Source organism: Strix uralensis, chromosome 3, assembly GCF_047716275.1.
Source record: "Strix uralensis isolate ZFMK-TIS-50842 chromosome 3, bStrUra1, whole genome shotgun sequence".
NCBI lineage: Eukaryota > Metazoa > Chordata > Aves > Strigiformes > Strigidae > Strix > Strix uralensis.
Genome location: NC_133974.1, coordinates 93,427,879 through 93,451,452, shown reverse-complemented (window position 1 = coordinate 93,451,452; position 23,574 = coordinate 93,427,879). Strand labels below are relative to the sequence as shown.

The 23,574-nt window shown below is 54.3% G+C and overlaps 3 protein-coding genes across 13 annotated transcripts in view; 2 read left to right on the top strand and 1 right to left on the bottom strand.

Annotated features, from left to right (window-relative positions):
* Positions 1 to 98: 98 nt before the first annotated feature.
* Positions 99 to 5,499, top strand: YIPF3 (Yip1 domain family member 3). Its single transcript, XM_074863408.1, has 9 exons — positions 99 to 252; positions 333 to 539; positions 626 to 732; positions 1,351 to 1,396; positions 1,788 to 1,880; positions 2,211 to 2,342; positions 2,868 to 2,981; positions 3,461 to 3,584; positions 5,005 to 5,499. Exons 1-9 carry the CDS (start codon positions 172 to 174, stop codon positions 5,124 to 5,126), a joined length of 1,026 nt encoding a protein of 341 aa, XP_074719509.1. The 5' UTR covers positions 99 to 171; the 3' UTR covers positions 5,127 to 5,499.
* A 4,610-nt stretch (positions 5,500 to 10,109) lies between these two features.
* LRRC73 (leucine rich repeat containing 73) lies at positions 10,110 to 16,780 on the top strand. The gene is made up of 6 exons (XM_074864836.1): positions 10,110 to 10,760; positions 11,240 to 11,400; positions 12,435 to 12,557; positions 13,747 to 13,847; positions 14,520 to 14,703; positions 16,333 to 16,780. The coding sequence occupies exons 1-6, from the start codon at positions 10,489 to 10,491 to the stop codon at positions 16,401 to 16,403; spliced, it is 912 nt and encodes a 303-aa protein (XP_074720937.1). The 5' UTR covers positions 10,110 to 10,488; the 3' UTR covers positions 16,404 to 16,780.
* Positions 16,781 to 18,367: 1,587 nt separating this feature from the next.
* The window catches only part of TJAP1 (tight junction associated protein 1), a 42,047-nt gene continuing 36,840 nt past the window's right edge, over positions 18,368 to 23,574 (bottom strand). For all 11 annotated transcript variants that reach the window (XM_074863395.1, XM_074863390.1, XM_074863397.1 and 8 more), the window contains one exon: positions 18,368 to 22,399. In XM_074863395.1, coding sequence (XP_074719496.1) covers positions 21,083 to 22,399 — 1,317 coding nt within the window. In that variant the 3' untranslated portion in view covers positions 18,368 to 21,082. The remainder of the gene's footprint in view (positions 22,400 to 23,574) is intronic.

The window sequence follows — 23,574 nt, the reverse complement described above, 5'->3', positions numbered from 1 at the left end:
CCCCGGCTCCTCTGCGCCCTTCTCCGCCCTGCGCCACACACAAAATGGCGGCGGCGCCCGCCCGTGGCCTCGCGAGAGCGTGACCCCTCACTTCCGGAACGTCACATCCGGGTGCTCAGCCGCTGGCGAGCGGCAGCAGCAGCCAACGCGGCGCGGGCCGGGCCGGGCACCATGTCCGCGCCGGGGGCGGCGGCGGGCGGCGGCAGGAGCGGCACCGCCGCCGATTGGGGCGGCTTCGAGGACAACATGCAGGTGGGGCCGGGCCAGGCTGGGCCGGGGGTTGGCGGCGGGGCCGAGCCGAGCGGACGCTGACGCTGTCTGCCCCGGCGCAGGGTGGCGGCTCGGCCGTCATCGACATGGAGAACATGGACGACACGTCGGGCTCCAGCTTCGAGGACATGGGGGAGATGCACCAGCGCATGAAGGAAGAGGAGGAGGAGGAGGCGGAGGGCGAGGCGGGGGCCGCCGAGGAGGAGGACGGGGAGTTCCTGGGCATGAAGGGGCTGCGGGGGCAGCTGGGCCGGCAGGTGGCTGACCAGGTGAGCGCGGCCCCCGGCCGCCCCCCGCCCCGGGGGGCCCCGCCTGCTCGCCCGGCCGGCCGCTGCCAGCTCCCTTCTCTCCGCAGATGTGGCAGGTGGGGAAGAGACAAGCCTCCAGGGCCTTCAGCCTCTACGCCAACATCGACATCCTCCGGCCCTACTTCGACGTGGAGCCCATCCAAGTGCGAGCCAGGTGGGCAGGGCCTGGCCGGGGCCATCTCTACCGGGCAGGCAGCAGCTTGTCACCAGCGGGAGGCTGGCTGTCCCCCCAGAGCGAGCAAGCTGGGGTGGGCTGCCAGCCTTGTGGCAAGGCTGAGACACGGGGAAACACACTGTGCGTTGTCCCGCTCTCCTTATTAAGGTCCCCCAGGTAGGCTGGCAGCCCTGTCACCCAGCACTGCTGCTCAGGGCAGAAAACAGGACTTTGGGGCATCTTCAGCCTTTTAGTATTCAGCTGCATTATGGGGCTTCTATTGGGTTTGCAACAGAGCTGTGTCCAAAAAGGCAAAGTTTTGTGAGGCTGGATGAAGAAAGGTGCCTTCCTGTTGTTCTGTCAATGATCTCTCTAGTGGATCCCTAAATGTTTTCATTAAATCCTCCCCTAGCAAAGCTAACCCCCTGACAGTAAGGTTTTTCTCCTTTAGTTACCTTATGTGACCCTTTAGAAGGAATCTCTGTTCCCCAAGGTCTCTGACCACAGCAGAAAGCACTGGTAATGGGTGTATGGGATCTTTTGCTTTTGAAGCACTTTGTTAACCATCCTGTTGTTCTCCCTGCTCCTGATGTCATTCCCTGCTTCACTGTGATGCAGACTGCTGGAGTCCATGATTCCTGTGAAGATGATTAATTTCCCACAAGTGAGTTCCCTTTTGCTTAATCAGACTTCATAGCCAAGTGAATGTCCCACAGACAGCTTGTAAAACTAAAGTAGTCCATATTATTAAGGACATGAGTTTGTTAGGTGCTCATCTCCCTGAAAATGTTGGTAAACCCTTTCCTGTGGTGGTTCCAAACTTCAATGTGCTGTCTTTAGTGCTGGTACAGTTCTAAATCTCTAGACTTCACACATCCTAGACTCCTCATCACACAACCTATTGTGCCTGGCTCCTGTCAGCAGTGGCCTTGCTGTTACTTCTCTGGCAGCAAGGTGATAAACTTCATCCAAGGCACTTCTCGCCTCGCTTGGAGTGGGGACCCTGGCATTCAGGAGCACTAAACAAACCTTCCTTGATCTGTCTCCTCCTGTAGAAGATTGCAGGTGAGCTGTATGGACCCCTGATGCTGGTTTTCACACTGGTGGCCATCCTTTTGCATGGGATGAAGACCTCGGACACCATCATTGTATGTGATAAGTTGTGGTTTGAATGGGCTCTGGATTGTTATAATGGTACTATAAACAGAGAGGAAACCTCTTCCATGACTGAATAGCATCTTGCTGAAAAGCAGATTGATTTGAGGAAGAACATGTTGGTTTGGGGATGGGAGGAAGGACACATAAGAAAGTCTTGATGCTCTGCTGCTGGGAGAGCTGGGGTGTAGGTCATGTGGCACCCTGAACACTGCAAGCCAGATAATTGATAATGCCTAGAAAGGCTCTGGGACTATGCGAAGTGAAATTTGGGTGCTGGCAGGTCACTTCTTTGAGTCCTCATCCTGACGCTGTCTCCACAGAGGGAAGGCACACTGATGGGCACAGCCATTGGCACCTGCTTCGGTTACTGGTTGGGCGTCTCCTCTTTCATCTATTTCCTGGCATATCTGTGCAACGCCCAAATCACGATGGTGCAGATGCTGTCACTTCTGGTACGTACAGATGGAGCTGCCCCAAGATGTGGGTTGGCTGCACAGTTTTCCAGCACAAGCTCTTCCCAGAGAATGGGAAAAGTCCTTGTAAATTGGTGGTACCAGGTAACTGCACTGGGACAACCCAGAATTCCAGGATGCTCTTCTGACCTGCCCCATCCCAGGCACAGCGATAACACAAAGAAGCAGTTCCTTCGTGCAGATTTCCTACTTTGCACTTCCTGATTTGAGAGCCTGGTGGTAAAAAAAAAAAACAAAACAGGAGATGCCAATTTCTCTGGAATCAGAGGCTCTCTCCTCTGTTTCCCAAGTTGTTGCAATCTCCGACATCCCTGTGAATACTTCAGGTGATCTGGGTGCAAGCTGCTGTTAAAATGGTTGTGCTGGTTGACTCTTTGGCACTGAATAGTGATTTGTGAAGCTTTGCCTTGGTGAAGCATTGCAGGAATAGGCTGCTCCTGCTCTTGATCAACAGCCCTTTGTGTGGGACTGACGCTTGTAACATGGACATTTTTGTTTTGTCAGGGCTACGGTCTTTTTGGACATTGCATCACTCTCTTTGTCACTTATAATATCCATTTCCACTCCCTCTTCTATATCTTCTGGTTGGGTGTTGGTGGACTCTCCACACTACGAATGGTAAGGAACAGGCAGCCTGGGGCCCTCCTCTTCTGGGGACAAAAAAAGGGAGGGAAGTGTTGCTTGCTTTCTGTTCCTTGGGCCTGGCAGTTCATCTGGCAGTTCATTTCACAGCTAGTCAGGCTGCTGTGAAGAACAGCCTGATGCTTCTGGGTCATTTTGCCACTGGTGTATGGAGGTGATGCTTGGATTAATATGCTCCCCCATTCTAACAGCTGCAGGAGCTTTATTCTGTTATGGCCTTTGCTGTCATGGAGTCGTGCCTGAGCATCCTGCACTCTTGGTGAGAGTAGGCAAGGTTCACCTACACGACACAAAGTCAGATTACTCTGAATTTGTTGGCAGAAACTGCGAAAAAGGCTCCAAGCACTGTTTCCACTGGCTCTCACTACTTGGTCCATCCTCCTGTGTGCTCCTGACTGCAATGCCAGAGGCTCAGGTAGCAGGTACCTTGTGTCTGATCTCCACCTCTCTCCTAGGTTGCTGTGTTGGTGTCACGCACCGTGGGGCATACCCAGCGGCTCATCCTGTGTGGGACCCTTGCTGCTCTGCACATGCTTTTCCTCCTCTATCTGCACTTTGCTTATCACAAGGTGGTAGAAGGTAAGCAAGGGAGATATGAAGACATACCCTGTTAATCTGGGGGAAGAGGAGCTGCTTTTTGCTCTGTCTGAGAGAAAGGATGGAAAGTTTGGATCTGACCTGAGGGCATCTGTGCCAGTTTCCAACCCAAGAATGATCAGCACTAGCTTTATTAGAGGAAGCTGTCAGAGTAGGACAGCAGGTAGATGTGGGGTAGTTTCTGTCTGCTGAATTGTAGTACTTAAGACCTAAGTTGTAAGGCAGGACACTTACTCTCTCCCTCCAAATGAAGCGTAACAGCACTGGCTGTTCTTAAATGCAGATGTCCAGTCCCTTCCTGAATCTTGCCAAAGTCAGGTTGCTTTTCTCTGATCAGGAAATGTGTCATAAGTCTTTCTCCTTCTTTGTGTAACACCTTTTTTATCTTGTGTAGTACGACACAGATAGCAGAAGCTGCATCTTCCCCAGTCAGTGCTGTTTACCAGGCGGTACATGTTCAGGTCCCCTTTCTGTATGTCTTTTTTTTTTTTTTTTTTTTTTTTTGTAAGGAGTTTGAGTCTTTGTTAGGAAAAAAACAAAGTCTTTTCCCACCCCATCACTAGAGAGCTTCTGGATCTCTAAATATGCAATTCTGCAAGCCTCTTCATGAGTTTAGACAGCCAGACCTGTTCATTATATTTCAGATAAATCTGCAGAATTTGGGGTTATAGCATAGCATTACAACTCCTTTTAGATGTAAATACTGTTCTTTCCTGGACTCGTTCTTACGGTGAAGGTTCTGAGTCCTGATCTGTAACTTTTCTGCCGATGAAACAGGATAAAATATACTCCAAGCAGTTTTCTTCAAAGCACTCCAGGACTGATTATCAGTCTTGAGAGAGTAATTGATGGAGACTGGAGGACACTTGCATCGGTATGCCTGTTTCCTGCCAAGCATGCTCGTATGTTTGCATTGCAGTGATAAAAATTCCACATTGTACCCCTAGCTGCAGCTCCTAATGTGAGTCTGCAAGCGTGTCTCAAGATGAAAGCAAACAATTGGTCTAAGAGCAGGATCTGTGCTGGGATGAGGTGGGGAGAGGATTTTATCAATCTGCTGTGGCAGAGCAGCATCCCTGGCAGTGTCTGCATTTGGGTCAAATGTCAGGGGACTGGATGTGGCACCCTCAAAGTGAAAGGATCTGTGCTTCTTTTCGGAGCACACAGTTTCCCTGCCCCAAGGACATGCTCTAATCTGTACCCTGTGGTCTCTGGATGGAGACATTTACTCCTGTTCAGTCTTCCGGGCTAGATGTCTTCTCCCATCGCCTGCAAGTGCTTCGCATGTCCTGGGCCCTGCTACCACCAACCACTACCTGGCCAGAGAGAAAAGCAAAAAGAAACGTGCCATCTGCATCTGAACTAACTCTTGCCACTCTCCCCTTTTTTCTGTTCCCTGCAGGTATCCTGGACACATTAGAAGGACCCAACATGCCACCCTTTCAGAGAGTTGCCCGAGACATTCCAGTTGTTTCCAATGCTGTATTGAACACAACAGCCAAAGCCATTGCATTGACCCTGTAGTTTCACAGACTTGGACTTGCTTCCTTCACTACTTCTGGGGCTGCATAGGGCCATAATAACCTGCTGCCTCTTAGGAACAGGACAGAACAGCAGCAAGAAGACTTGGTTTTGTTTTCCTGGACCTGTCCTTTGGGTTGCAGTTTTGGGCAGCTGAGTGGACTGCACCTGAGTGACTCAGAAGAACTACGCTCTTCCCCCATCCAGGTCTGGGCTGTCTTGAGTAGAGCAGTTCTGCTGCTTGCATGTTTAGCTGGGATTTCCCAGCGTGGTTTGTCCCTTACCCCTCTTTCCGCTTGCTGATGTAACTCCAGGGGTATCTGCCCTGTTCCTGTCCTGAAGAGGGAAGAATTAAATTGATGTTGGTGCTGACTGATGTCTTATGTTTGAGCCTACTTGTGTAATGGGAGAGGGCTGTTGGGTTGGGTCTCTCTGTCCTGCCCTAGCCTCAAAGCAGAATTCTTTGCAATTTTCTGCTGTCCTTCTTCAAATGTTGAGGTATGCCAAGAGGCACAGGAACTTTAGTTTCTATGGAGACTTCCAGGAACAGCACAGTGTTTAACTACATGCTTTTTCTTGTCAGGTTCCACACTGATACCTCTTTTGATTAGGTCCAAGCTGCTGTCTTACCTCACCGTCCCTTCTGTGTATGTCAGAAATGTATCTGTCCCCATGCTTTCACAGCACCTTTTGTTCTTATCACCGTTCTGCCCAATGTTGCTCTGTGGGACAGCAGTTCTGACTCCAGGGGCAGCATGTTTATGCATGGTCTTCTGTGGATGTTTCTATTAAGAGGCTGGTTCAGCCCACTCTCACGCAGCTTGCTCTCATGTCTCCCAGCCATGGGAATTCCACCTCACTGCTCTGAGCAGGAGCGGCATCCTGTGCCCCCAGACGCACGATCTCCTGTGTCCTGCCTGGCTTTTCAAGCTGAGTCTATGCCTTATTTCTGAAAGAACTCCTGGAGCCTTGAGAGTCTCTGGCAAACTTTTCTCCAGTGTTTCCATTAAACAAAGGGAGAAATGGGGGAGTGTGCAATGGTAATAGAGTTGGCACATTTGTCTCCAGCATAGTGATGCAGGAAAGCTCCAGTAAGGATGAGGAAGCAGAGCCAGCCCAGCCTAGGCTTACTTGCACTGCAGCAACTCACAACTGAGTAGTTCAGACGTAGCCTTCCCTCACTGCTCTAACTTGTACTGGTCCAAGAGTGGAAAGCTGTTTGCTGATAACTGGCTTTCACCTTTTCTCTCCTTGGAGTTCTGGATGATTGGGGGAGAGGAGCCACCAACCCTCAGAGAAGTTCATCCTTCTGCTCTGACTGAAAAAAACCCAAGATGTTTCCCTTTTTTGGTGTACCCACAAGTTAGCTGTGCACAAGGCAGATAGCATGTCAGAACCACATTCTTTGGTCCTTTGCTTATATTAGTGGGAGAGGATGCAGCTGTAGTGGCATTTGGACTAGTACCAAGGTGCAAGGAAAGAGAGGAAGATGGTGCCAGCTATTGTTGTCAGGCAGGTTATCTGCTTCAGTTACAATAAAAATGTCACCAGATAGGAGTAGAGCATTTTTGGTCACAGACCTACTTTCCACTGCTTATTCCCAAGTTCATAATCTTCCTCTTTCAAGAGCAAGAAGCTCATCTGCTAACAAACACATGTGTAGTAGACACATTCTCTTTTTTTTCCCTCCGCCACCGCCTTGGGAAACTTATTTTGGCTAAAGACCACCACTCAGAGCAAGTTATTTGGGAGAGTCAAAGTAATTATTTGTGCTAGTAATCTTCACATTTTTCGGTCCAATTGAACCACTTTAAGCTCCTAGAATTTCTATTACTTTCAAACTTGACAAAATGGAAGTGTTAGTTTGTAATACTGACTCTGGTATTTCCCTCTTTATAACTCCACAGGAGGCTGGTTTCTAATTCGCACTTCTTGCCCTGGCAGCCTAGAATGGGTCTGTTTCCCTTGGTGCAAACTCTCCAAGCACAGGCAGGGGGGAAGGAAAGGAGAAAAGAGACAATTGTCACTAGAATAAGTCCAGCCAAGAAAAAAAATCATTCTGTGCTAAACTCTACCACTGCTGATCTATGGACACTGTCGAAGAAGAGCTGTGCTCCCCTCCTGCACCTAGTACTTGGCTAAATCAGACGCATGGAGCTGTGCCCTGTGTTTTCACTCAAAGCACGGGAGCAGCAAACAAACTCTTCATGCTTTCCCTGCCCAGCTTGTGTGCCATGTCAGCTGAGGACAGATGACCAGGGTGACAACCAACCACCCTCTCGGAAGCTGTGGGGCTTGCTCTGCTCCAGTTCTTCAGCTCTGATTAATTCTCTGTGCAACAGCAGCTGGAAGCTGAACTGTTCTGTGCTGCCAGAAATTCAGTGCTCGGCTGAGAGCTTCAGCATCTCATTTTGCTGACAGAGAGGGACACGCTTTTGCAGGGAAATGCATGTGTGCTGCAGTTCCAGGGAGCATGCTGAGCATGCTGAGCACGCAGCCTTAGTAAAGTCCTTGTGGGAGGGCATCTCAGTGCTTACTCAAGTCCTCTAGTTATCAGGACAAGCCTTGCAGCCCTATCATGCCAGACTATCTCTGCCATTGTTTCCTGCAATGGCTCTTACAGCAAATCTAAAATCATTTTCTCCATCCTCCCTTGCAGCAAATCTGAAATAATTACCCCCCAAGCACCCCCCCTTTTGAGGAAGGGTAGCTCTGTGAGAAATGTTTAAGCCCCTTTTTATTCAAGATGAAATAAACATACAAACCTGTCAGATTACAAAGAGGAAGATGAAATGTATATTAAAGCATCTATGACCTCTTCCTCTCCTCTGCAGTACCTGGGAGTCCAATCCTTCTTATAGTCCATCCCTGTTGCACTAATTGTCACCTTAATTGTGTTTTGGGTTACAGGAAGGCTGCTTCTTCTCCCATTTGTTTTCCTTCCTGCATCTAGTCTCACTCCAGCTGCTCCTCATCCACTCTTTGTTTAAGTGTTGGGTCTTAATGGCATCAGTCTAGAGAGTCAACTCATTCCTTGTGCTCCCAGTAGGTAAACAATAAACTACCTTCCTCATACCTGCTGGGTAACTGCATGTGACAAGGAAGCAGTTATCTAGTTCTTCACAAAATATCACAGCCGAATTCTCCTCTGCATAGCCCTTAACTAGGTTTAGTGAGTCAAAGCTTAGGTCCTGTGCTACTTTCCCTGATGATATCTGAGCATAAAGCGAGGCAAGATGCTTGTCTCCTCAATGTGCTCTTGCTCCGGACAACAGGCAGTGAGGATGCCAGCACTAGGACATCTTCATCAATGTTTTGGGGCTGCAGCTGTCAATTGAACTGGGACATCTCCCAGGGGCTTGCCTCCAAGCACCTCTCTAATAATAGCCTGTTTAACGAAGCATGGGTTAATTAGCGCCGGGAGGTAACTGCAAGGTGAGACTGAGTGCAGTCTTTCAGTCAACCTGTATGGATCAGCAGCTGGGATTTTCTTGGTCACTTCCCTGTCCACCATTCTGACATCCAGCCTCTGCCCCTCACAGCCCTGCAATACATAGGATCCTGTTCTCAGCTGGACAATTTAATGTGATCCTAGAGATCAGTCGCTCTTTTGTTGAAAGCCATCACCTGTACCTCAGCTGGATGCTCGCAGCTGCTCCTCATATCCCAGCACAGATGTGTTGCCAGGCCAGTGGTCTGTTCTTGGCCTGTGTTGCGGGTAGAGTATCAAGCCCGTGCACCCCTGTGCAACAGAGAAACGGAGAGGTGTGTAGATAGCTCTAGAGAACAGCAATGGATTACTCAAAGGGCGTGGTGATACCTGCACTGTAAGTTAGATGCTGCAGCCAGTCTTAAAAGCTGACATCTGAGGCCAGCTGCTTATCTGCTGCTCCCCTTGTCTCATTCAGGACCTAACGTGCAGCTCTCAGCTCAGGTGACCGGCTCCTCCATTTCAGTGGAGGAGAATTGTTTCACATCCCCCTCCACATCCTATTTTTCCCCTCACTTTCCATCCCTTCTCTCTCACCCTGGCCTGCAAACCAAGCAGAGGAGCCTGGGTTTGCCCCAGAGTTACCCACCGTACTGGAATTCGCTTGAGCGCATACGCAGCAGCCAGATTAGTTATGTGCGGAAAGCTGCCTACTTAGGCGGTTTAACCTAATTTCCACATCACTGGCTTCCTTTTTCAGCTCAGTGGAGTTGAAACACAGGGGCCCTGCTTCCTATTTCTCTCCAAGTACAGGATTACCTGACAGGGGAGAGAGGGGACAAATCCCTCTGATCTGTACCTGCGAATTAGCAGGTGGTGAGGTACGCCCCTCACACCTCAGCTCGGGCTGAGGGTGCAGGCTGTGTGCGGCAGGGATAAAGAAGCCTGCGGCACTTCCCCAACCCTCCACCTTTCACTAGCTGCCTCCCAGCTCCGCGAGCCCTGGGCCACGAGGAGCGGTTCACACCCACCTCGCCATTACGCCATGGGTCCAAGCTCGAGGCGTAGCAGGTTTAAGTGTAAAAGTCACCAAAGCTGGCGGAAGACTGTTGTTCCTCAGACCACGAAGCACCCTGAGTACGCCACGGCCCAGTGGCTTTGGCCCCTTTCCCAGGTGGGAGTGGGGCTGGCAGGGAGAGCCCTTCCCAGGGCCTTCTCCCACCCTCCCTCCCCTCGTGTGTCCTCTCAGCGCGGGGGACTCAGCCCCCGACGACGGCCTCGGCCCCGCCATGGCCTCAGGGTGGCTGGAGCCTGCGGGCGCCGGCATCGCCTCTTACGGGCTTCGAGTGGCGCCGGGGCTCAAGATGGCGGCGAGGGGTGCCGGGGTGGGATGGGGGGGGGTCCCTCCACGCCCGCCCCCTTCCGCCAGGAGGCGGCCCGGGCCGGGGGGAGGGCGGCGGGCGGTAGCGGCCCGCCCCGGGCGGTAGGAGGGCCCGGAGCGGCGGCAGGGAGGAGGCGGGGCGGCCCGGCAGGTGCGGGCGGAGCGGGGCGGGGAGTGGCGGGGCTGCTTGGCCCCCGCCCGGCGCTGCTGGCGCAGCGGGGCGGCGCGGAGCGGCCCCGCGGGGCTCAGAGCCCGGCGCCGGTTCGGATTAGCCCCCGCCGATGGCTCCCCTGGGTCTCGCCGCCCGCGGAGGGGTGGCGGCCCCGCCGGGTGGAGCGGGGCGGCCCGGCGGCCGCCGGTAAAGCTGCGCGGTGACGCCCCCGGGGCCGCGGTGGGCCGGGCCGGGACTGCCCGGCGGCAGCGGCGGCGGCAGCGGCGTTGGCGCCCGCCCCGGCCCGCAGCGCGCAGCGCGGCTCCCCCCCGGCGCCCAGCCGCCGCGACGGGATCGGCGGGCAGCGGCGGCGGGCGGCGGCGGGTCCCCGAGCCGGGGGAAGATGCTGCCGGGGTCCATCCAGATCTCCGGGGAGACTCTGTCGGGGGCGGAGATCCGGGACATCTGCGAGAGCCTGCGGGAGAACTCGGTGCGGCTGCTGTCGCTGCGGGGCTGCCAGCTCTCCGAGCGGGACTTCGGGCACGTCTGCCGGGGGGCGGCCGAGTCCCGCTCCCTGGCCCAGCTCAACCTCAACCTGGGCATCGTCTCCAACATCAACCGCGTCAAGCAGCTGGCCGAGGCCCTGAAGACAAACCGCTCCGTCCAGTCCCTCTTGTGAGTACAGCGGAGCGGGGGGTGCCCCTGGGCCCCCTCCCGGGTGGGGACGGCTCTTTCGAGGGCTCGCAGCTCGGGGCCAGCCCCTGCAGCCCCTGAGTTTAAGTCTTGTCGGAGGAAAAACGCCCTTGACGTTGCAGAGGGTAACCCCTCGCCCTTCACCCGGCTGGGAGGGAGCCACCTCTGCCCCCGCCGGCTGGGCACGGCCCTGGCTTTAAGTCCCGACCCCTCCAACCTGATTGCCCCGGTGCTGGGGGCTGTCCCTGCCCCGCTGGCATCCTCCTGCACCCCCTCGCCCTGGCTGGGAGAGGAGGGCCACCGTAGCAACCGGCTCACTCTCGCAGCAGAGGCTTCCCAGCGCTTTTTCCCCACCTGGGGTTAGGATTTGTCATCCTCATTTCCTCCGCTTCTCCCTCCTGCCAGGTTAGTTAGCCCCCAGGAAGAAGGCTCCATAGTAATTTTCCCTTTTACCTGCACAGCCTCCACGGGAGTCCCCTGACAGATGCAGGCTTGGCCCTCCTCAACCCTGCTCTCTCCATCCACCCCTCACTGGTGGCTCTGGATCTAGGAGACTGCATGCTGGGTGATGAAGGCATCAACCTTATCTGTGGGCTCCTGCCGCCTGACGGGGCCAAGTCCGGTAAGCACCAGGGACCGTGGGCCGCACAATGACCGGTGGAGCTTTCACATAGAGCAGATGCATGCAGTAGTAAACCCTCAGCCCTGGAGGAGGCAGGCTGTGTAGTTTGCCTGGACTGAGGAATTTCTTTCCCCAACTTAAGCAGAAAAGCCAAGCAACAGAGGAGTGGTGCCCTTGGGCAGCCATGTGCTTTCTGCTATTGATCTGTCCTGCTGGCAGTTTGGAGCTCAGGGACCAACAGGTTGCTTCTGGTTCGTGACAGGAGCATTTGAAACTGGAGGAGGGGACAGCTTGGACTTTGAATTTATTATTTTGCATTTGCGTGTTGATCATGACTGTAGATAAATACATGGTGTGCCCCCCCACCTCAGCATTTGGCTTTATTGTCAGTGCCTGGGAATTGTCCCTGCTTGCGGGTGCACTCTGTGAGTACGTAGTTGCATGATCCTAGCCTCAGTGCCACAACTGAGGTCTTTGCAGGGGATGATCTCTGGTGGTCAGAGGCCAGTGGACCAGTTAAGCTGAGAGCTGGCATGTGCTGAGGTAACAGCTCTCTTCTGACTCTCGAAGTGCTTTCCACCTTTCTCCAGCACCTTCGCCTCCATGTGCTCCCAGTGCCACAGATGCTGTTATCTCTGCTGGCCACCCCTCGCAGGTACAGGCTTCAGAGCCTACTGTGGCTGTTATCCTCTCTCCAACCTGTCACCTCATGCCACCTCCTTCTCGTCAGTCACCTCACACACCCCTTACTTGTTTCCATTGTGTTTGCTATTTAGGGTAAGCAGGACACAGGTTGGGAGAGCAGAGAAATGGGGCAGTCACAGTGTGGGTAAATGAAGGGCTGCTGCTGAAGGCAGTGAAATATTTCACTGATCAGTGAAATACGCGTTGACAGTTGTCAGAGCAAACCAAACCCTTTAGCCTGCCAGAGTACAGAGGACACGACTCAAAGCCGTTCTGGTTAGCTGAACTAGTTTCTCTGAGACCGCCTTGGTGACCTTAAGGCTCTGGTTTGGCTTCTCTCTCTTCTCCAGGCCTCAAAGAGCTAACGCTGAGCGCCAACCCAGGTGTCACAAGCAAAGGCTGGGGTCGCCTGGCCATTGCAGTGGCTCACAGCTCACAGCTCCGCGTGCTGAACCTGGACTACAACCCCCTAGGTAAGCTGGGGGGCCAGAGAGGAGGAGCAGGGGCCGCTGCACTCCTGCCTCTCAGCGTTTGTGCAGTTTGAGCCGGTGGATGGCTGGGGACCAAGCTCTACAAAGGCAGTAGAGCATCACCAGCAGGATGGGGCAGTTTCTTGCATAGGTGCCTTCTGATCCCCAGCAGCAAGTTCACCCTGCCAGGCGCCTTCGGCTGCAGGGAAAGCCAGCGTTGCTGCCCTGCTTCTGTGGCCACGTGCCCTGCAGGGAGGTGCAGAAAGGAGGTTGTGCCTTGCCCGCTCCAATGCTTTTGTTGTCACATTTGACCCTCCACATCTTCCCTGTTCCCGAAGCCCTGGGTGCCGAGGCTGGCTTGGCAGATGCAGTATGTCCCCGTGCTCCCCCCTTCATCTTCCCAGTGGAGCAGGGAGGAGGAGGAGGAGAGCCTGGCACTCGTTGCCATAGAAACCAACTCTCTCCAGCTCTGCTGCAAGGTGGTGAGGAGGAGACCAGGCCATGCCTCCCTGAGCATCAGCAGGGTGCTCCCCTCTTCACCCTGTCTGGAGACAGAGCCTCCCTCCAGGTCTGTCTGACCAGGTACCTCCTCTTGGGCAGGAAAGGCCCCAGGGTGTTACCTGACAGCAGCCTGGGTTTTTTTCCAAGAGGGGGTGTCACAGTTGTACAGTATCTTGGCACTCGCTGGGAATGTCAGAACATGCTGGAGTCTTGTCTCTTCACCAGCATCAATCTTTAATGCTCCTGGTCCTGCTGCATCCACCCCCAAAAGTCTGGCCCCTTTTCAGGGAGGCAGTCCATCAGCTGGTGCAGAGTCCTCTGTGTGGCTCCGACCTCCCCCTAGACCGAGGTACTCAGTTCCTTATTCTGCATCTGGGATGCCTTATGGGGACTGTTAAAGGCCCTCCCATACTTGAGTAGGAAGGAGTTTTGGGAAGATATGGTTCCTTGGGGAATAAAACCAATTTCATTGTGTTCGTTCATGTTCCCCCTGATAATCAGTGACTGCTCCTGTAACCACAAAATGGTGCACCTTTACCTTGTCCCTTTTCTCAGTTAACAGTTGTTTCTTTTTTTCCACCCCACCAAGGTAACTGAGATTTGGAGGTTGTCTGATGGCAGAAAGAAGGCATGTGGTATTACATGAGGGAAGGCAGGCACTGTTGACAGCCTCAGTTTGTTTTTCCCACAGGTGACCAGGTAGCAGGGATGCTCGCCGTCGCTGTGGCCTCCAGTCGAACCCTCGAAGTTCTGGACTTGGAGGGAACAGGACTTACCAACCAGTCAGCCCAGGTATGAGAGCCTACAGTTACTCTACAGCATCACTGACGTCTCAAGGACATATAGGTCTTGGCTGTCTGTAGAGGCCCTAGGACCTATACCTGCCTCCATCCCCGGGTTCACATGCACCCCCATCCCTCCCTGTGCCCAGGGGTGCTGTTGCCATCCCCTGGCTCATTGCATTCAGCCACAGGAGGAGCTCATAAGCCACAGCTCTGACCTAGGGCTCCTGGATCTCCCTCAAGTCATCAGGGAGAAACATGCAGCTCTATTTGTAGTTTGGTTTTTTTTGGAAGAAGTAGGGGATTGGACTTGTGACTGAGGATCAGAGCTAAAGCTCTGTGGACAGATAGGGACCAAGGCTTGGTAGCACAGGCTCTCCTCTCAGAGCCCCAGCTCCCAGCAGTAAGAGAGGACTAGCCTAGACATGTGGCAGCAACAGGGTGCAGAGCAGTCCCTTCCTTTTTAGATAGAGCCAGGAAATCCAGGCTCAGCTCTTCCCATAGAAAGATGGGAACTCCTCACGTTCTCAGAAAGTATGGGAAAGGGAGATCAAGGCCAAGGAAAGGTAGAGGTAAGAAAAGGGCTGGAGTTTGCAGGGAGACAGAGCACTGAAGCTCTTTCCGCTCAACCTAGCTGCTGTTTGTGCTGCTTGTCAGCCTGTTTATCTCGCTCTCCACCCAGACCTTGCTGGACATGGTAGAGAATTACCCCACAGCCCTACGGACACTCATCCTGGCAGAGAACAACATTAGTCCCGAGCTGCAGCAGCAGATCTCTGACTTGCTCTCAGAGGGTGAGGAAGAAGAGGAGACAGAAGCTCGCGAAGTCACAGCCAGGGAGAAGAACCCCTGGATCTGCCAGAACAGTAAGAGCCCTGGGACCTGGGCTGTGGGCAGGGGCTGACAGGCAGGAAGTGGGGTGTCTGGGGTGTTTCCAGTGCCACTGGTCTCTCATGGTGGGGTTGGTGAATGAGATCTGTCCCTTCTCCCTGTGAACTGGAATCCAGACAGCCTCCAGGCATGACCTTCATGTTAAATAGCGTTGGGCTGAGCTGCGCTTGGAAAGGCAGCCTCCAAGGACAATGCGGCTGCTGCAATGAGTGGGAACAGTACTTCAGAGGCGTTTTCCCTGATGCTGCAGGAACGAAATCTTTGTGCAAAGTCTTAAAACTCAAGGGCAGGAGCATTAAAGATCTTGGGAGCCTTTGCCAGATATCCTAGCCAAAACTCGTGTCATTCTTCACTGCTTCCAGAACCTCCCTGCAATCTGCACAGCATCAGCTATTCCTATCTCTGCGTCTCAAATGTGTGAAGGGTTAGCCAGGTGCCACAGCCCGTCTGTTGCTTGTAACAGAAAAAAAGGTATATTATGGAGATAGTAGTAGCCTGTTGTGTATTGTTTGTGTATATGATATTGTATATTGTCATGCTTACCTTGTGATCCTGAGGGCTTGGGTTTGGTTTTTTTTTACCTTCAGTTGTCCTTCGCTCTTCCCAGTTCTCATATTGGACTAGCAGCAGGCAAGCACAACCATTCTCTGGGCCTCAAAACATCTGGATCCTCATTTATTAGAGCCATAAAAATCCTTTACTGACAGCTCTGGCCAAGTTTTGGATCCAGTTTCCAGAAATTGATCCCCAAGATAGAGATCTCACGCAGCAGTTTTCAATGTGTAGGACTCTGGCTCTGAAGCACAGGGCTACTAAAGATCTCCTCCCTCACATCCAGGAAAAAACAATTTTTTTTTTTCTGTTTAAAAAGACTTCTGGATGGGAAACTGGTACCCTGCCGAGTTTCCTACTTGCTCTGCGTGCCCATTCTCCTTGCAGCTGATCTACTTGGTGTGGGGAGAGTTGCAGTGTTCCTGGCTGATGCTCTGTGCCATCACAGAGCCAGCAAGCTGCCTTCATGTTCCTGAGGCGGGCCGGGGAGGGCTGCACAAACCTTCCATTCATGCAGCTCAGAAAGTCAGGATTTCCAGGCCTCTGCTGCCATAAAATGGCTGCTTGCCTGCTGTGCTCCCTGCTCTTAGGAAGGCAACACCACCGCCCTACGTGGGTTTGGCTGTCTTGCAGCCTGCCAGCCCATCCCACCTGGGCACTTGCTCTAGCTCACCGTTGGTGAGTGCAGATCTGAAGGTCTGCACAGGGCTGGGTAAGGGCATGGCTGGGCCAGCACAACCACTATCACCTGCTAGTGTAGGTGAGGAGGGTTCAGAGCTGATGTTTCTCTCGACAGCCAAGATAACAAATGCAGATCCCCACCCTGGGGCTCTTGCTGCTGTGTCTGCCTTCTCCCCTCCCCAGACATCGATTCTGTTCTGCTGCGTGGCCAGAGTAGACCTAGTTACGACTTAATCTCACAGTCCTCTCAGCAGTTCCCTTCCCCACCCTGCGGTGCTCCAATTCCTCATCCTCACCTCTGGGTCTAGAGTACAGCCCTGTGCTCTCCGCCAGACCAAATAGCTCATGGTTTTCTCCCTCTCTCTCCACAGATTCCAGCTCCCAGATGGTCCTGATGACGTCAGGTCTCGGTGACAGCCTCTTAGCAGAAACAGAAATGTAGCTGGGCTACCCTGCCTGCTTCTGCCGAGAAGAGCACCGTGCCCACCAGGGGAGCATGTGTCTGCCAGCCCCCCGCACCTCCGGTGGGCTGCCCCAGCTGTCTTCTCACACATTTCGCGTCCCGTTGATGCCTCCTTCAGCTCCCTGAGGGCCGGAGCCCGGTCCGAGCGAATCTCTACACACGTCTCTGTGTTGTCACATGCCCCATCGGCTGCTTGTGATTGTCCAGTCGCTGCATGTGTAGCTGGCGCTGCCCTGCCTCCCCCCCACGCCCGGCGCGGGCTGTATTTATTCAGATGTGTATAAGAGATGTTCTTTCTATCGCTTGTACTGCTGTCGCGATCAGAGTTTTATAAAGGTCACAGAGGTGGCACCACTCGTGGCGGCGTGAGCCTCGGTCACTCTGCGCCCCCGCCGGGGCAGGTTGCCGGCAGGTATCGGCAGCTGCCCGGCGCAGGCAGGAGCTGCGCGGCGGGCCCGGAGCGCCGGCAGGGGGCAGCAGCTCCCCGCTAGCGCTGCCCGCCCGGCTGCCGCCTGTCCCCACCCCTCGCAGGGCGGCCGGTTCCCCGCGGCGCTCGCCTGGCGCAGAGCGGGGGGGTCGGGCATCCCCCGGTTCGCTGTCCCGGGGCCTCCCCTCGGGCCGGAGCCTCTCTGCCCGGGCGAAGGCTTCCGCCCGCACTGGCGCTGCAGGTTTCAGCGCTCGGCCAAGCAGCCCTTCCTGGAGCAAAGCAAGGAAGATTATGTTTCAAGGCTCAGATTAGGCTGGAAGATTAAATCGTGGCAGCAGCTGCTACTCAAGGGAACACAGAATAAAATCATTAATTATGGGGACAAAGAAACAGGAAACTCTTCCTGGGTTACGCTTTGCCAGCGCCTAGGTCAGAAGGGCACAGGCAGCATAACTTGGGAGATGGAAGAAATTTCATCAGAGCTCTCTGACCTCTGCAGCACCATTTAACATGAAAAGGAAATGCTTCCAAATATCTGTATCAGCATCCTCCAGGAACTTCCTCTCTCTCCTGGTTGGAGGGCTTCCTATCTGGGGTATGCCCAAGCAGTCTCAATCCTTCCTCCCCACACAAAATAAAACCACAAAATACTGACACTAGAATTAGAAAAATCTTAAAACCTCTGGGAAGGGGGTATGTTACACATTCCCACATAACTCAGCTACTGAAAGGGAGAACTGATACTCACATATGACTCTCCAAGCTGGGGCTTCAAGAAAACCAACAAGTATTAAAAGAATTAGCTACACCTCATCCTACTCTAGATCAGCACGTGGAGGTCTTTGCCAAGACACAGATCAGACAGAAGGACAGCCAGCAAAATGCTTGAAACAGCGTAGGCAGGTTTTTATGAGCAACACTGAGGCTGCTTCCAGCACAAGCTTCACTGCAGAGGTTTTGACAAGCCTAGCCTTTATAGCCATTAAGTAATGTGAAAATTGCCTACATTGGTTTTTAACATTTCTCAAACTTGCCTGGCTAAATAATCTGCCCTTTTTTTAAGCTGCTGTCTGCTTCCAAGACAAAAGTGACACGAGTGCTGCTGTGAACAATGGATTCTGGTCTGCAGGCTGTCTGATCTTTGAGCTGACAGTACATTCAGACCCAGAGAGCAGCTTCCAGACCTTGGACACAATTACAGAAGTAGAACACTGCTCATCCCACACATCACTCCTTGCCTGGGACTGTGCCTCTTCACCACCACAGATGGCTTGATTTGCACAAGCACCTTGAACCAGGCTGCTGCTGAAGTGAGCACTCAGGATGACCAGTGAATTCACAGCCTCCTGGAAAGCTCACAGGTCACAGGATTGCTCGCCCTGGGAGAGCTAATGGGTAGCCCATCCAGTTCAGCAGACTCAGGACACCATACTGCAGCAGGCTCTGCTCCCTCACATGCTCATGATTGGTCCAGTCCAGGTCTTAACCAAGAAAGAACACTATAGCCATTGCCACCTACTTTTAAAATAGTTTATTTCTGGTCTTAAAATATACATCAGTTTGAAAATTTCAGAAAAAAACACATTAGTTACAGATTAACAGTCTGGAGTTGGGACACTGAAAGTGGGGTCAGCTCAAGGCCCCAGAGCCAATACTGCTGGCGGTGAGCAGGAGTGCAGAGGGCAGGCCCTGTGCCTGCCCTGCGGGAGAGGGCTCTGTTCCTCTGGTGGCCACCGCTCCTCCTCAACCTCTGCCAGCAGCCTAATGCTGTGAAGTGAGGCCTTGGGCACCCCTTTGCCACCCCTCCATTTCTCCACTGGTTTAAGTCTGCCTCGACCAAAAGCAGAGGGAGGCTAGCTCTGCCCAGCACCAGCTGCTTCAGCAAGAGTGGGTTTTGTCCCCTGACTGGCATGCCAGGATTCAGGAGAGATGGGGCTGAGCCCTGAGGGGCAATGCCTCCCCCACTGCCCAAGTGGCTGTGCTGTCCCACAGGCAGGCCACCAGCAGCCTCAGAGCCAGAGGAGCTCACTCAGTGACCATCCAACCCCAGGTGATGGCTGTGAGGCAGGAGCTGGCAGCCGCTGCAGGTGCAGGCCCTCAGCAACACAGCAGCAGAACAGAAGAAATGCAGCAGTGGAGCAGCTGATGAGAGCAAATGCAAGGACCCCACCACCATCTTCAGGACAGGGGAGGTGAACACCCTGCAGGCTGAGCAGCGGCTCCCGCTCTCAGCACCAGCCCGTTTGCACAGGTATCAAGCGAAATACTGTAGTGAAATACTGAGTCTCACCTCCCCACCAGAGGGTGGCATCCAGCTCACAACTGTTGGAGGTGGGGAATAAGGTGAGCCAGTAGGCAGCAGCTCTAGCCAGGTATGTGAAGCAACCTACACAGCGGCCAGAGAGGCCGGCAGCTCCCTTTCACAGGCCCTGGAGCCTCCAGGCTCGAGCTGAAGCCCTGGCTGGCCCCAGCTGCAAGCTGCGGGCCCTTTGCAGAAAAGGGGGTTTGGGGAGGGGAGCAAGACCCCCAGGGAGCTCTTGGCTGCATATCTTGCTGTAAGTATATAAATGGGAGCTCCCTCCTGGACAGAAGGCTGCTCTCCTACAGCCCAGTGAAGAGCCCTCATTGAGTAGGGTGGGAGGACAACACAAACCCAACTTAAAAACCAGACAGCAGGCTGAGGACAGAGCCAGCAAGGTTTGAGGGGGGCATGGCACAGGGAACCAGGCTGTTCTCTGCCTCACACCCCCAGGGGAGCCAAGAAACACCAGACGAGGGCACAGGACAAAATTAAACTAGGACGCCTGGGCTTTGCAAGCCCTCAAAAAAATACCTACATCTACAGACCTCTCCCCTCCCTGCCCACCCCCCCCCAACAAGACACTGAGCACACAAGACTGAGAAGAAAAGTCACACAATATCACGCTACACTAGGAAAAACACGCAGAGAGGCCCTACCCAGAAGGGAAGGCCCCAGAGAGGTGCCAGAGCCAGCCTGAAGCCCCCCAGAGAAGGGGGCGTGCAAGGAGACCCTGGCAAAGGGCTGCTGCCGAGCCATGAGGTAGTGCGTCTACAGGGAGCAGCTCCTCAGCACGCTGCCCTCGCATCCCTGCCGGCCCTGCACCCAGCCCTGCCCAGAAAAGCCCGGTAGCACCCTTCACACCTTGCTCGCCTGGGGCAAGACCTTGTTCTTGAGTCTGGAGGGGTTTCTGCAGGCTGAGGCCAGGATCAGAGGGAAGCGCAGCTCAGAGCTGAGCCTCAACACACCCTCAGTGCAGGCATCAGACCGGCTGCCAACGGCTGTGTCTGTTTATGCAGGGCGGGGAGAAAGAAAAAACAATACACCCCAAAACCAAAGGCTTGGAAAGAAGAAAGAAGCCCACCCAAGAGCAAGGCATCAGCACCGTTCAAACAAAACAACAGCACAGAGAGCGGGGGAAGAGGTGTGAGGGAGGAGACACACAAACACAAACCCAGCGCCTAGCAGGCAGTGCCTCCCCGAACCACCTCGGCAGACGGCACCCGCGCCCCACGCCACAGCACCAGCATCCCTGCGTTGCCTCAGTGGGGGCCGGGTGCTGAGCCCAACACAGGAGCCAAGCGATGGGGACCTGCAGAGGCAGATTCTGGAGAATCACCCAGAGGGCAGCTGGGGAAAACAAAACCCAGCAGGAAAATGAGACACCAGCTATCCCAGCACATCCCCAGAGGCTCACAGCCATACGCTGGGAGAGTCCTCGTGCCCCACTCACGGCCCCTGGGGGTTCCCCAGGAATCAGACACCACCACACAGGCACTCTGCCCTGTTGGCACAAGTTAAAAGAGAGCAGAGCAGCTGTGGGCAACCAGCATGAGAGCACCCAGGGCCTCAGGTACCTGAGTGGGAAGGGGGAAGGAAGATACGAGCATGAAGAGGCGCAGGCACCAGGACAAGGGGTACCAAGAACGAGCTCCGGTACAGGCACCAGTGTGAGGCTGTGAAGAGAGCTGCGAGTGTGCCAGGGCAGTGGGTGTGCTTCTGCACAGTGTGTGTGCTAGTACTGTGGGTCTGAGGTGCCAGGGAAGGGGGACCCCAGCTCTACCAGGTAGCAAAACAAGAGAATAAATACAAAATTTCAGAGCAGAGCCCCCCACCCTGGGAGGAGGGTACTAAAGGAGGTTTCTCCCTCAGAAGGTGGACAGATGGAGGCATCCCACAGCTCCGCAGCATGTGGGTGCTTCTTGCCCTGCCTCAGCTGAGAAGGTTGCCCTGCTCCTGGGCTTGTGTCAGACTGTCCTTGCGATGTAAGTGGTGGACCCCCATCCTCTTGGGGCTGCGGTGAGGCCGACTGAAGGGTGGCTTGACCCTGCCTTCTCCGCTTTCCTCTTGGGCACCTCCTTGGTTGCTCTCCTTGCTTCCCTGGAGCAACATTTGTCTCTCCTCAGCTGGGCTCTCCGGCAAGCCAAGGTCCACATAGTCCTTGTGCTTCTCTGGTGAGGGGCTTCCAGGCTCAGCAGTGCCTCCACCGCTTTCCTGCAACAGCTTCTGGGCTTCATCCTGGGAGAAATCCGTACCATAGTCTGAGGAGAACTGGCTCCTGCGGGCTCTGGACTCGGTGCTGTCTGTGTCCACGCTCGAGTCCCGGCTCACGGTCCAGCTGCAGCTCTGCGCAGACTCCTCACCATCTGAGTAAACTGAGGCTGCTCTACCCAGCTCCTGCATGGAGCGGCTGAACCTCTTCTGGAGCTCGGGGGCCGTGTCACGGCTGAAAGCTGTGCGGTTCATCAGCACCCGCTCTGAGGTGGGGGGTGCCTTGTCCACAAACATACGCTGCCAGTTGGCCAGCAGGTCCTCCTCAGAGCTGGCAGAGCTGGCGAAGGCGCTGGGGATTTGGGGCGGGCTGCTGAATGGGCTGCTCTGGGAAGAGCCATGAGCCCTGGCTGCTTTGGGGGACTGCTGACAGGAACAGCTGGAGGCCGAACGGCGCCCTTCCGAAGCAGGGCTGTTGGGGAGCGTCCGGTGCCTGTCGCAGCTCTCATCTTCGCTCTGTACCAGGCTGAGGGAGATGGCCTGGCGCGTAGCGTATGTACAGTTGGGCAGGGGGCTGTTCTTTGGGATCCTTACCTTGTCCTCGGAGAACTCAATCACTTTGCGCCCAGGGTACATAGGATGGGGAGGTGAGGGTGTAGGGTACGGGCTTAGCTTCTCGAAGGCAGGCACCTCCTCTGGCACACTTTCCATGCTGCTCTGTGGCTTGCAGCTACCGTTCTGCTGTTTCCCCACATCTCCTCCCTCCTTCCCCATCTGCCCTGCACTGTTGCATGCATCAGGGGGGGCTCCACTCATGTCCACATGCACAAAAACATCTTCAGCCATAGGACAGCTGCCACTGCTAGACTTGGCTGAATTCAGAACCAGAGATTCTGGTTTCTCCAAGACTCTGGCAATGACTGAGGTGGGCACAACATCAGATGGAGCCAAGGTGTGGGTTGCCTCTTGACCAGGGCCTGCAGACTCCTGAGTGCTGTGCAAATGCTTATTGACCATGTCCTGCAGCTCATAGGGAAGCTAGGGAGAAGGAAAAGGACATTAGAAGGGGGCTGACACAGAAGTCATTTAGTTCCAAATAACCTGCCTTTTCCAGCTAGCCTTCATGTGTACTTTGTACTCCTTACCTTGACCCTAACATTCACCTACCTTACCTTGAGAAAGGTACCTCTTTCCAAAGCAAACCTGCTCCACGAGGGACTAACAATGATGTCTAGCTGTCACACCAGTCACATTTCTAGGCCATGGTTCACAGGCCCCATTTTGCGAAGAGAACAAGAGAAAATAGCACACAGGCTCAGTCCCCCATGCCTGTGAGCACAGAGGCAAGGCCCACCCATCGCACGCTAGGAAGGGGTCTATTGATCTGTGGAAAATCAGCCAGTGGTTGCACTGAAGTGACTCAACAGCCCCCAGTGCTGGGATCCGCAGTGCTCCCTGAATGCAATAACTGCAGCCATACTGCTTTGGCAGCCTGCCCGCAGACCAGAATCGATGCCTTCCCTTGTTCCCACCAACTCCACCACCTCATCCCACTTCCTCGCTCTCTCCATTTCAGAGAGGCAAACATGGGGTTTATTACCAAAGCTGCAGGACTGGGGACTTAACAGGGGGTAAGCACTGCTCTTTGTCCTGCAAATGGCGCTACTGCTCTCCCCACCACCCTGCCAACCCTCACCACACCCATGCACAGCATGAAGTGGAGAGCAGAGCTCCACAAGCCAAGGTCTGTCCCATCACAGCCAGAAGGAAACTGCGTCCAAAGTTGGGGATGCACGGCACACTGCATGACAACAGCTGGCTGTGAGGCAGACTGTCTGCACAGCTGCTCAGCACCAATCCCCCTCCAGTGGCAGCCACGTGGGACGCGGCACTCTGGGGGGCAGAATTCAAAGCTCCAGGGAGGGGAGACAGCTGGGAGAGAGGTCAAGGTTACCCCAGCAGTAACTGATACACTGACCTCAAGAGTGCTAATTTGAGACACAATGGGGGAGGGTGACATATTGGTCACCTGCTAAGTTAAAAAAGACAAGCACATGGTTTTGCTGAGAGGAACATAAGAAGGGATGGAGACTAGGGGTACAGAAAAGAGAGAGCTGGGGTAAGGGCCTGAATGATACTTCCAATCAAAGAAGTGATGTTACTAATGTGAAAGGCCTAAACTCCATCTTTGCTCATCCTGAGGACAGGATGAG

Bases quoted from the DNA above. Each gene is read 5' to 3' on its own strand.
- YIPF3 (XM_074863408.1), top strand. From the start codon at position 172: ATGTCCGCGCCGGGGGCGGCGGCGGGCGGCGGCAGGAGCGGCACCGCC. The intron at 253-332 runs GTGGGGCCGGGC...GCCCCGGCGCAG, and splicing joins GCTTCGAGGACAACATGCAG to GGTGGCGGCTCGGCCGTCAT. The intron at 733-1,350 runs GTGGGCAGGGCC...ACTGTGATGCAG, and splicing joins CCCATCCAAGTGCGAGCCAG to ACTGCTGGAGTCCATGATTC.
- LRRC73 (XM_074864836.1), top strand. From the start codon at position 10,489: ATGCTGCCGGGGTCCATCCAGATCTCCGGGGAGACTCTGTCGGGGGCG. The intron at 12,558-13,746 runs GTAAGCTGGGGG...TTTTTCCCACAG, and splicing joins CCTGGACTACAACCCCCTAG to GTGACCAGGTAGCAGGGATG. The intron at 13,848-14,519 runs GTATGAGAGCCT...CTCTCCACCCAG, and splicing joins TTACCAACCAGTCAGCCCAG to ACCTTGCTGGACATGGTAGA.